General features: G+C 37.2%; 1 protein-coding gene across 1 annotated transcript in view; it reads right to left on the bottom strand.

Annotated features, from left to right (window-relative positions):
- Positions 1-13368, bottom strand: part of plxdc2b (plexin domain containing 2b) — a 64049-nt gene that overhangs the window by 29027 nt on the left and 21654 nt on the right. The window contains exons 2-4 of the mRNA XM_058781221.1: positions 8008-8207; positions 3865-4011; positions 1313-1382 (exon numbers count right to left, since the gene is read on the bottom strand). Of these exons, the coding sequence (XP_058637204.1) occupies positions 1313-1382; positions 3865-4011; positions 8008-8207 (417 nt within the window). The remainder of the gene's footprint in view (positions 1-1312; positions 1383-3864; positions 4012-8007; positions 8208-13368) is intronic.

The following is a 13368-nucleotide window of genomic DNA, read 5'->3' as shown; positions in this document are numbered from 1 at the left end:
CCTCCTTCCATCCCACTCACAGAAAAGAGACAGGACCTTCCACACATACATAATCTAAAATGTGTCTTCTGCATTTGTCTGCTTAAATCAATGCAAATCTTTCCACAGGAATTCAGCCAACCTGGACTAAGCTGACCAACTTCGCTTACCCTGTAAACACAGAGCACTTAAAAGTGCATTATATTCAATTCAATGCAAATAAAAGAATTAAGACAAAAACAGGTCTCACTGTTATTTGACAACACAAGAAAATCAAAAATGATTACAGCAATGAGCGCTCTTATTTTACCTTACTTGTCCCTATTTCTAAAGCACAACCGTACACCTATCCCTAACCTTATTGAACATGCTGATCAGTAAAGGTGTCCTTGAATATCCAAGAAGTGGACCACAAGGTAACAATTCGAGTGGTCAATGTGCCAGCCCATCCAATCAATGTGAGGATCCCACATCCAATTTAAATTAAAGGCCTATTAAATACCCATTAGGAACTTTATTTCCACTTCTCAAATATTTTCTCCATTTTTACTTAAAATAAGTCACTTCCAGCTGATATGATATGGGAACAGGGAGAAGAATGTGATTGGAAATCCACTGTCCACTAAATTCACTGTTCTTGCTCTCTGGGTTTCTTTAGCAATTTTGTCTGATTGAACCAGACAACAGAGTTACTACAAAAAGCCTTTGCCAACAAGATGGGCTATTTGCACTTAATGTAAATAGACACTCTGATTTGAATAATTTAGCAAACATTTTCCAGTTCTGTATATTAAAAAATTCTTAAGGCAGGAAAAGCACCTCTTAAAACGGTGCATAATTTTTCACTCCTGAGAACACGGCTTCACTGGGAAATTCAGATCACTTGTGTTTCACCGTTTATAACCGCAGAGAGATGACTGATGTAATTATAGGGAGAAATTATATGGCGGTTTTTTGTCTCTATCTTTCCCTCACTCTCACAGCTTCATCTTAGACACATTCCAGCAGCCAGTGAGTCACATGAACCACAATCATAATAAAAATCCCCACATATGCCCTCATATCTCCAGCACGCACGGTCAGCTGTTATTAAGAGGAATCTCTCACAGCTGATAAACAGCCTGATCCGCTAGAACATTGTGACTCACAGTCAAGCTCTTATGCCTACAAGCAAGAACCAATCAATTATATATTCCTCTTTAAGCTCATATAGATCATATGTTCTGCTTCAGCCGTATAATACTCATATCGCATGAAGGCAGGCAGATGCTCTCTTATAACCTCATCACTGGTTGTGCTGCACACATTACATGCAGGAAGACAGTTTACTTACCGCCGGTTGCAACAGTGATCTCTCGCAACAAATGCCCATAAAATGGAAAATCAAAGGAGAGATTGACCCGCTGAGAATGAAAACAAGACAAAGTTTAGCTTGCAATTATAAAAAGATCTAAACAATAAGCAGAATCAATATAAAACTATTAATCAGAGACAGTGAGTACAATAAAACATACAGCAAGTGTAGATCTAGACAGACTCTATGGACTCATTTTGTGGTCGACTAAAGCAAACATAACTCTGCTAATAAACTTCTGGACTTCTGTCCTAAATCTATGGAGCGCTTCTCCGCTGTGGTTTCTTTTGTTTGGAAAGTGCAATGTGAGGATCTCACAGTCTGTTCCAGTAATGGGATGGCGACACACCAAAACCTGATCCCATTTCAGAGAAATGTGGCATTTGGGGATCAGCACTTGGTCTGTTACTTTCATAATCCACACAAACAGACAAACCCATCCATAAGTGACCAGGGTTGCTGCAGGATTTTTAAGCTCAAATTTAAGACTTTTTAAGACCTTTTTTAAGACCTGCACAAATAAAATTAATACCATATGAGCAGGGTAGGGCAATGTCTATGGTAAACTGTAAAATGAATGTAAAAAGCATGATTTACAGTTCAGATAGAAGTTTTCACGAAACAAAAAGTTTTATAAAATTATACACTTAACATTTCAGCCTTTAAACCATTTTTTAAGAAAATGGATGAGTCAAAAGTATTAATTATATTAATTTAAACAATTATCAATTAATTATTATATGTGACCCTGAACCACAAAACCAGTCTTAAGTCGCTGGGGTATATTTGTAGCAATAGCCAACAATACTTTGTATGGGTCAAAATGATTGATTTTTCTTTTATGCCAAAAATCATTAGGACATTAAGTAAAGATCATGTTCCATGAAGATATTTTGTAAATTTCCTACTGTAAATATATCAAAAGTAAATTTTTGATTAGTAATATGCATTGCTAAGAACTTCATTTGGACAACTTTAAAGGCGATTTTCTCAATATTTAGATTTTTTTTGCACCCTCAGATTGCAGATTTTCAAATAGTTGTCCTATCCTAACAAGCTCATTTATTCAGCTTTCAGATGATGTATAAAAAGTGTTTAGATTTTTATAATGAATTATCTCCTTATCGATCCACCAGTTCACATTTACAGCTCTGCGTGTTTGCAGGGTAAAAACATGGGTCGATTTTTGCATTGGTCTGAACAAAAACAACCCAATGTTCCTGTAATACTGGAGGCTGCAGTTCTAGGACTGCATAGGACCCTATTTTTTGGGACAGCACCATCTATTCCAACAGAGGAGACCTGATTCAAACATCAAACAAACAGATGCAAACAAACAGCACATCAGATGTGAAGCGCTGCAGCTAATTAACTGAAGTCTCTCACAGACACAAGTCTTCTTTCCAAGAAAACTGAATTTTAAACCAGAATATATTGAATATTGAAATAAATTAGGTTAAATGTTTAGAGTTAGGAGTTGGTTAGGACAATAATTAAGTGTATACAATTAAATAACTACATAATTCCTTAAAAATAATAATATACAGAACTGAATACCAAGTGCTATAAAATAGTATGAGCCACTAATATTTAGTCATTTAGAAGATGCTTTTATCCAAAGCGACTTATAAATGAGGACAATGGAAGCAATCGAAATCAACAAAAGACCAATGATATGCAAGTACTATAACAAGTCTCATTTCGCCTAACTCAGTACATGTAGCAAGAGATTTTTTTAAATTATATAATAAATAAAAAGAAAGCATAGAATAGAAAAAGAATAGAGCAAGCTAGTGTTAGAGGCCTTTTTTGCTTTTGTTAATTGTATAATAAATAAAAAGTAAACGGAATGCAAAAAGATTAGAAAAGCTAGTGTCAATTTTTTGTTTTTGTTTTGTTTTTAAAGAATTTGAATTAAAAATTAATCTTGCTGCCACGTTCTGGATTCATTGTAAAGGTTTGATAGAACTGGCTGGAAGACCTGACACAATACATACATGCAAAAAATAAATAAATAAAATAATTAAAAAACAAACAAACAAAAAAACTATAGGGTCCTAGAAATCCAGTTCTGAAACTACAGCCTCCGGCCACTCACAACAGCCTTATTGAACATGCACATTCATTCTCTGCCAGCAGGAGGCACTTTCGAACGGTTTCCGCGGTAACGCCAGAACACAAAGCAGCGCAGCACCGGACTTTGAACCGTGCAGCACTCATATTTTATTTATAGCCTTTTGAAGTTTAATCGTAACATTAAGCTGTATCTCGATTCTGGTCTGTACCCAAATTTAAGACCTCTTGAAATCATAATTAAGACAATTTAAGACTTTTTATGACCTTAAATTTGATAAAGTAAATTTAAGACTTTTTAAGGACCCGCGGGAACCCTGGTGACAAATAAAAGAATTTTGTTCCAAAATGCAAACAGTAATTGTTCTTAAAATTTTGCCATTTCATATAGTTTGCAGTTCAGAAGATGTGTACTGCTTTTTATTTGTGTATGAGTGATTGAATGAATGTTGTCTTACCGCTGCTTGTCGGTGTGTATTGGACAGGATGCCATGAATCTTCACCTTCTCCTTGTCCATCTGATCGATATTTACCCATAATTCTTTGCTCATAGGGTCACTGGGGCCATAAGTCTTTGAGGTGTAGTAGTTATGATCTGTGTCCTCCTGTGGGGAAATACCAGACAGCCAGTCAGGTTAAAGGACACAATATTTACTGTCAAGAAAATCACACAGGACTGGAACAGCATGTTAACTATCACTTGAATAAACACCCCAAAGCAATCCAAATTTGTTTATGGCAGGCTTTTAGCAACCAAGGGCCACGTGCCCATTCTGATTATCACATCACAAACAAATACCATTTCAGGTCTTTCAGCATTAAAAACACACCCAAACACTTTCCGGAAAGAAAAAATTATAGAGGCGTGTTTACAAAAGCCTGAGCCAATCTCGGTTTGTTTATATGTATTTTCAATGCTGACCACATATTTATGAGGGTCACTAAGAGGTTTATTGAATTGAGTGTTGCTTAGCAGCACCTGTATAGCTGTCTAGCCTCTGCCTGTAAAATATGATGATAAAAAAGTAGCAAAAGGGTCAAGTGAGTTCCTTTAGCCCAGTTCTCCCACGTATCCACGTAGGTGAAAAGAACAAAGGGTCAATCATTTCACCAGCTGGGTGAGAGAAAGATTTGAGAAAGAGGTGATTGAGATACAATGTCATAATAAATAAAGCATATACGTGTTTAGATATGTGTGGATTTATGTATGTGGGTGTAAACATACAGTACTTGCAATCAGAAGTTCCTGGTACTGTATATATATATTATATATATATATATATTTATGAGCAAAAGTGACAATATAAAAACTTTGACGCTTTAACTAAATGAACAGTTCTGCAGGTTACATATGCCAAGCAAATGGATGGAAAATCTGAGTGCCAGGAGAAACACAACCCATGATGACTGCTGATTAGTAACAGCATAATGCATTGGACAAGGACAGAAGAACATGGCCAGCTAACGGAAAGAAAATCAACTCAGAGAAATTGTATCCCTCAATTTACTGACCATTACAAATTATTTTCTACAAAGGCCATCATCAGTGATCCAATTATTATAAATTTGTGGCTTTTAAAAAAACAAACCAAAATTAATATTTAGTCTACCAATCTAATGTGTAACAAAAACACTTGATCACATGACCAAGGCTATGAGGGTGACATGATTATTCATGACATATAGAGAGTTTGAGTTTGATTCTGTTCCCTGCCTTCCTCTCCAGTCAGTTCCTGTCTCTGCTCCACTGCCCTGTCATGATAAAGACAAAAAAGCCAAAAATATACCATTACAAATATATATGAATTCCTGTATGGACACATGAGTGGAAGACATGATGCATGACGAAGTAACAATCCAAAAGAAGACCCACCGGACATGACACTTAGAGCATTAATGAAATCGCCCCAGATTGATCCTGTTGTTTACTGAGCAAAGCTATGCTGTCTGTAAAACCCTAGGAGGAAAACACTTATGTGATCCTAAATGTCTGCACTGTCTTATCAAACAGCCTGGCACCGAGGAAGTCAGCATGGAACTATATGAATAATACAATTCTCATAAAGAAAGAAATGTGTCAGAGTTAAGGAGGTGAATATAAGGTACATAAGCTTTGACAGTTTAATCTCTTAAAGTGCAAATGCAGAGCGACACAGGCTGAAAATAAAAAGCAAACAGAAACCTAAAAGACCAAACTAAAGCCTGAAGCCATGTCATAAAAAGCAATAGAAATTCAGCCCTTTGAAACTCACAAAATAAAAAATGACAGAAGCACTTTGTTGTGTGTGAAATAAATTATGCAACAGGTGTATGTGTGTATGAGTGTTTATACAGGAATGTGTTTGTATATGGGAGCTGGTAGGAGTTCAAACACTAAAACTCCATCACACGGACCTTGTAAAGCAACATCAAAGAAACCAGCCCATGGACATAAAAATTAGCAACTGCATACTTTATACACACACAGTGCTTTGAAGTAATCATCATGTGGGAAACTAATTCAATACAAAAAATACTTGTGCATGATGTTTTTCATATGGTTAAAATGATCACACAGATGGATGTACAACTGCTCATTGTGCACATTAGAGCTTAATTAGCCCAACCACTAAGGAAAGCCGAATTTTCAGCAGCCAAACTGCAGTCGTCAGCATCACATGGTCCCTCAGGCAGACAGACAGACAGAGCAACATACTGTAGCATTTGGCAGTGAGATGGCTGCCGATTGCTTCCGTTTTGTTGTTTGTTTAATTTGTTATTAAAGCTACATTTTGTTAATAAAGTTAGCTTTTTTTAAAGGGATAGTTCACCCAAAAATGAAAGACCCGTAAAGACCGGGACACACCAAGCCGATTTTAAAGAACTAGCGGCGATGAAAGCCGACGGCATTGTTGCCTCGCGTCCAAACTCTGCACTTGAACACACCGCTCAGACTACAGCCGACTACAAACTAACACGTGCGTTCTGTGTAAGAGGAATTAACTGTCTATATCAGCAGCTATCAATAGTATATATTCGTCATTTAAAAGGAGAAACCGAAACAAGGATATACGAGATATACGCAGATATACGAAACGTAAACAAAGCAGCGCTTGCTTACCTTTTTGAATATCAGTTATGTCGATCATTTTCTTCATTTTAAGTGGCCAATGTAGTTATAAAAATATTTGCATATTGGAATGCTTGGGAAAGATCATGTAATGTTAGAACAGCCTTCTGTGTGTGTTGCCTTCATTTACTCCAATCCGATCAGAGTTCTCACTCGTGCTGGCGGCCCGACAGCCCCCCAAAATTCTGACACGAAAGAGAGGAAATTGTCGAATAAAGCCTTTTTTTTGTTTTCTTTGCACACAAAAAGTATTCTCGTAGCTTCATTAAAATTACGGTTAAACCACTGATGTCACATGGACTATTTTATTGATGTCCTTTCATACATCTCTGGGCCATGAATGTGGTAGTTGTGTTGCTGTCTATGGAGGGTCAGAAAGCTCTCGGATTTCATTAAAAATATCTTAATTTGTGTTCTGAAGATGAACGAAGGTCTTAGGGGTTTAGAACGACATGAGGGTGAGTAATTAAAGATAGAATTTTCATTTTCACAACCCGTGGTTTGATAACCTGTGTCCGTTTTTTAAAAGTAGAACATATTTCAACTTGAGAACCTCATTTTTACAATGCCATGTGAAGTGTGAGTGACAATCGTCAAAGATGTCAGTCTAGCATGTGTTTACTTAGGAAAACAATGAAAAGTAGCGCAGTGGAATGGAAAAAGGCATTCTGTGTGAATGGCCTCTTAAAGGGCCCATGACATGTACTAAGTGGTTCCTAGTACTGTATCTGAAGTCTGTTTACCGAAATTCAGCCTTGGTGCAGAATTTCAGCCACTACGAGCCATTTCTGTGTCTGTAGCTTTAAATGCTAATGAGGAGGAGAGAGGCGGGGCAAGGTGGAGGGTGGGTGTGTGGCCTTAACCAGCTTGCAATGGCTCGTTCAAGCTTTTCAGTTTGACCCAGAATCTGATCCGGATGGAGAAGCACCGGATGAAGAAGTTGCAACTCAGCAGCTACAGCAGGACATCTCCGAATGGTTAGTTTAAAATATTGTGTCTGGATATGGTACTTTAGTTGGTTTGTTTATGCTGTTACAGTTATTATCATGTAGCTAATGCTAGCCATAGGCTCTGATGAAGGAACTAAAAAAATACTTTGGTGTTCATTTGTACATCCAAACACTGAGCAACTGCCATGCTTTGCTCGTTTGCAAGCCATGATGTCTTTCGAGGAAAAAAAAAATATTGCGCTCGCCTCGCACGGTAGTAGCTCATTTTCTCATGGGCGGGCAAAGCAGAGAAAGGGGAGGTAACCTTTCCCCGTATGATGACATAAAGGGAAGATTCCAGATTGGGCCATCTGAGCTTTCATTTTCTCAAAGGTGAAGCAGGATACCCAGGGCTCGGTTTACACCTATCACCATTTCTAGCCACTGGGGGACCATAGGCAGGCTAGGGGAACTCATGTTAATGTTAAAAAACCTCAAAGTGAAATTTTCATGCCATGGTAACTTTAAGGAAAATGTATATTTTGTTCAAGTTAAAAGGGTACCATTATTTGGGAGCTGTTGTCTGCGTCTTCATCAGCAAGTATACCAGGTGAATCCTGAGACTCAGGCTTCAAACTGTCTTGACTGGCTTTGTTACTTTCCATTGGAGGAGGCTCCAGGAGAAGCCAGCGTCTCCTCCTCAACAGCTCCACAGTGACATCATCATCCTGTGACCATCCCTGAAGAATTGAATAAGCAGCACCTGGAACAACACAAAACAACAGTCAATCCTATGAGCATGAGAACATTTTGACATTACATAACACAAAGCTTCATTTCGGAAGAAATGATGCTTGTTTCTTTCGAAAATGCAGAGAGAATTCCCTCTTCAAAGCTTATTACTAAAAAGGTTTACAGAGGACATGAGAACTGGGTTCATTGTTTGATTGTGTCAAATAAAATCCAGACAAACCTCACAGTTGAAACATTACACACACGCTCACGCAATTTTTGGCAAAAGGCATCACTTTTTCTTTATTTGCCCTCTCTCACTCTGCAATAAAAACAGCTCCATTTTGTTCCAGATCAACCTGTTAAACTGTAGTCATAATAAAGAAGATGGTCCAGTGTACTCCCGACACTTGGTTTATTGTTAAACTGAGGCATGGTGTTACGATGACACACCCGAACGGCTTCTGTGAGAGCCGAGGGTGAAAGGTAAAGAAATGGTGAGCCAAGAGTCTCAGCCCATCCCAGTCTGCTTTTATTCTTATTTGGTCTGTATGTCGCTCTTTATGTGCCTAATCTCTTTCACTTCACCCACAAACACATACACAGGGCCAAATTCTTATGCAAATCAAGTCTCATGTGATCAGAGTTTAATTAAACCTTCTATTTACTTTGCTCTTTAGTCCTCTCATTGGAAATAAAGATGTGAGAGATGATGGGAGTGTGTGAGCTGGAAATCAGGGCGACTGAACGGCCAAAGCGGGAATCACAAAAAGCACTTCATAATGTGATTGAGCAGACTAAACAAAAAGAAGGGGAAAAGGAAGAAACAAAAAGAAGGGACCAATGAATCAGCCAGGAATGTGGGTTAGCACTCTCTGAACACCAGCTTTATCTAAACTAAAAGTCCAATGCGGTTGTTTGTACAGGTTTAGTCATAATCTGGTGTGTTTAGCAGCTGAGGTCAATTGAGGAAAGGAGAAGTAGTTTAGGCCTCAACAGCTTGGGTTGATCTTCATTCAGATTCCATACAGAGATGGCTAATGTTTGTCTAATGCTTTAGAGATAATGTATGCTTAAATACATAAAAACTTTCCTGTAGAATACATGGACTTGTGTGCACTGCAGTAGTAAGTTGGGTAGAAATACATTTAGCATTACAAGTGTTCTCTACAAAGGAATGGAGGGATAACAGAGACAAAAATTTGCCAGAAAGATTCTCAATTCTCTGTCTACTACTCAATATAGCTTGCAGGGTTGGGTCTGTATATGAACGCTTCTGATTAGCATGCAGCAGCTCCTCTTGCCTGAACCAGAGCTCACACTCATCCCCTTCTTACATGCTTTGTGCTCCTGTTTTGCAGACACAAAATTTAGTAAGATATGCATTTAGGATGATTGAAGCATTTGTACTAAAAACTCTTCAAAACTTTGGGGATATGGTTTTTTAAAATGTTTCTGAAAGAAGTATCTTATGCTCAACAAGACTGCATTTATTTGATCAAAAATACAGTAAATGTAAAACAGTATTATAATTTAAAATGATAATACTATTAATATAATAATACTTTTGTGTTTTTATTTTTATATTATAATACTATTATGTTTTAAAATGAAGTTTATTCTGGTGATGGTAAAGCTTCAGTAGCCTTCAGTCTACAGTGTCATATGATCCTTTAGTTATCATATGCTGATTTGGTCCTCAAGAATCACTTCTTTATTATCAATGTTTATTGTCCAGCTGTGTTTAGTCATTATCAGTAATTGTCATGTGTATTTAGTTCCTGCCTGTTTAGTTAGTTTTGGTCTGGTCTACTCGTTATTCCCCGGTGTTCCTGTCCGTGTGAACCTTGCCTTGTCTTGCCCTGTCCTGATGTCACCATTAAAGACTATGATTTTAAAGTTTATCCTCGTCTCCGTGTTCCTCGTTCCTCCCTGCTGTGTGCACCGTGACAGTAATAGATTGTTTTTAGATTTCTTTGATGAAGAGAAAGTTTTTAAAAAGCATTTATTCGATGCTTTTTATTTGATGTATTTGTTTTGATAAATATAATGCATCATTTCTGAATAAAAGTATTCATTTACATAATTTATGAAGTATTATCACTGTTTGATTTGTATCATACTGTACCACAATATGTCTTCTATAAGAGGAAGCATTCTCAGTCAGATTCACACAGTTTAGTTCACAATTTGTGTAGTAGTGCCAAACACAATACTCCTCCTCGATACAATGCTCCTCTTTTGGGATCTTATTTCAATTTTAAGAAACCCTTCTGGATACTGGATATAAGACTGAGTTCTGGAAACAGGATCTTAATTTCCTGAAAATATATTGCTCTGATAATCCCAGCAAACATCTCTTCATTCGCATGAGCATCTAATCGGTTCTCTGCACTGAAAAACAACCCAAGTGAGAAAGAAAGGGGAAAAAATGCACAACTTGCAGAATGCATTTTGTTTCCAAGTAATCATGGTCTACTATTCCTCCTTTAAACCCACGATGTGAGAAAAGATTCCCAGAGCCAAGTCCTTCTGTAAAGCCCATTATACATAACAGGTCAATGAGGATTTAGAGAGGCGGCTGTCACTGACTTTTATTGTCGCTGAGTGGAAATCAGTGTCTGCTCGTGACATGCTTTGAAAAGCCACCGCAGCAGGGACAGGATCTCTTTCTCTTATACTTGTGCTTTCTTTTTGCTGCAAAACTAAATCCAGTCCCACATTTCCCTCTCTTTCTCTCGTTCCTCATCCTCTGAGTGGAAGGTACCGTTCTTTTCAGCTCTTAAGATGTCCACGAATTAATGAATGAACGAATATCAAACTATACACACAGATGATGCAACAAAAGCTTTGCACTACAAAAACTTCCTCAAAAAAATCATTCAAACCAATTGGAAACAATAACGTATTGAAGTTAAATGTCATTAATATTTTCATAAACTGTATATTCTAATGGGAGGAAAGAAGGAAAAACCGGTGTGTGTGTGTTACCCATAAGAAGGAAGAATGTGTATCTTTATGTGTATATAAGTAACAGACAGAAGAAAGAGAGAAGGAGGGAGAGAAATTTACCCACAAATGTGAATTTTCCTCCAGTCATGTCAAAAATGATCAAAATTGACTGATATATTACTCCTAATTAATCTAAGGAGGACAGCCGGAGGGAGAGAACAAAAGGGTAATGGCGGAAAACAAAAGTTAACAGACCACATGCATTTATCTTGAGTCACTGCTCTGGAACAAAAGAAAACATAAAAAAAGTAATATGAGGTACCAATGTATAAAAGAAAGAAAGGGGGTTGTGGGGAGGGGCGCTGGGGTTATGGGGTTCAATTTAAAGTTCAAAACCATTACAAAGACTCCAATGTACAGTGTATGAGACTAGCTACTAGCTACAGTAGTCTAGAAGAGTTTGATTGATCTGACTCTCTCTAGCCACTATATGAAGCAGATATATTAGTGTGTGTAATTACAGAGAAGGTGAAGCATGCTGGAACAGGTCATCTGAACTCAGGATACACACAAACACCTCTATATGTGAAACAATATGTGACCATACCATCCATCTTTATCAAACCCGAACCCAAAATGAATTAACTTTATATATCATTCAAGTAAGATTATTTTTTAAGAGAAATTAATGCTTTTATTCAGCAAGGAACATTCGGTTGATCAAAAGTGACAGTAAAGGCATTTATAATGTTATAGAAGATTTCAATTTCAAATAAATGCTATTCTTTTGAACTTTCTATTTATCAAAGTCTCATTCATTCATTCATTCAAAGAATACGGAAAAAGGGAAAATGTCAGCTTCCACAAAAATACACAGCACAACTGTTTTTATCATAATAAAAATAAATGTTACTTGTGCACCAAATCATTATATTAATATGATTTCTGATAGTAGTTTTACTGTACAGAGAAACACTTACAGATTATTGGACAGACTAAATTTCTGTTTAAATGGTCGGTAAAAACATTTTTACATAAATTGTCACATTTAATTCAATGAGTATCTAGGAGAATAGTTTTACATGGTTATAAACATTTAAAAAGAAATGTGTTCATTCTGCTCATGTTTCATGAAAGTGTGTGTTTTTAAGTCCAGGACCATTATTGAGAAATATTCAATCATTAATATCACTAAGGATAAATTTGTCTCAAGTATTTTAAGATCTTTGAAAGGGACATCCTCCTATAATTCTACACAATTATGATATGGTTTATATACGTTTTTAACAAAGTGTTCACAGACAACTACTCACACAGCGCAGGCTGTGAGTATTGATGCGCATAAAAGGAATTGAATCACAGCATGGTTGTTATTGGTTTCAGCAGTGGCCGGAAAAACATATCCACATCTGTCTCCGAGAATTTTCAAAAAGGCTTAGACGCACATACATAAACAAATGGACATGGTACACATACTGTACAAGGAGAATTTCATGGAAAGATGCCTTTTCTACTTTGTATCGGTGTGACTGATTGTGTTACATAATTGAGTGATGTGTATGTACTTGAGTGCAAGACCCAGAATGACTTTGTAATAATTTCTAGTGTGTGTGTCTGGATGATAGTCTGCGTACATTATATGGTCTGTGGCTGACAGTAATGACAGAATACAGATGGCTGGCTTTGCCCTAGGGTGATATAAGGTTTCGTTTACTAACCATTCACACAGAGAGGTATACTTAACCCAGCTAAACTCTGGCCTCCAAACCCATGCTCAAACCACACACAGCTTCAGATCATCATTTTTAGTAAAATGCTGTGATGGACAGAATGAAGACAAGTTTAACTTCACATCTGTTCATATAATTCATCTGTTAAAGGATGGCACTAGCAATGTGACTGCCAGGGAACACATACAGGGCACGTAGCCAAGTAAATGTAAAACCTGATGTAAACATTCCCCCCACATGCACTGACAACGCTACCAGTTTTTTTGACTTCACACTGGCACCAAAATTCCTTGCCCTTGTTTCACAAACCACTGTGTGACTGTTTGCTTAAACCGTAAAAACAGATCCGTGTACTGTACCTCCAAAACACTGAACACATCAATCAAAAGCACAGTTCATATGAAGCAGTCATATCATTTATAAACCAGTGCGTTTGTGTGCGCAGCGCATGTATAATTAAGAGTATTCATCCCATGCTCAACGGCTTTTAATTAATGTCCTCCTCACCGT

This window comes from Onychostoma macrolepis, chromosome 07 (assembly GCF_012432095.1).
Source record: "Onychostoma macrolepis isolate SWU-2019 chromosome 07, ASM1243209v1, whole genome shotgun sequence".
In the NCBI taxonomy this organism is placed as follows: domain Eukaryota; kingdom Metazoa; phylum Chordata; class Actinopteri; order Cypriniformes; family Cyprinidae; genus Onychostoma; species Onychostoma macrolepis.
Note: the sequence above shows the minus strand (reverse complement) of the source record. Positions and strands in the feature narration are given on the sequence as shown.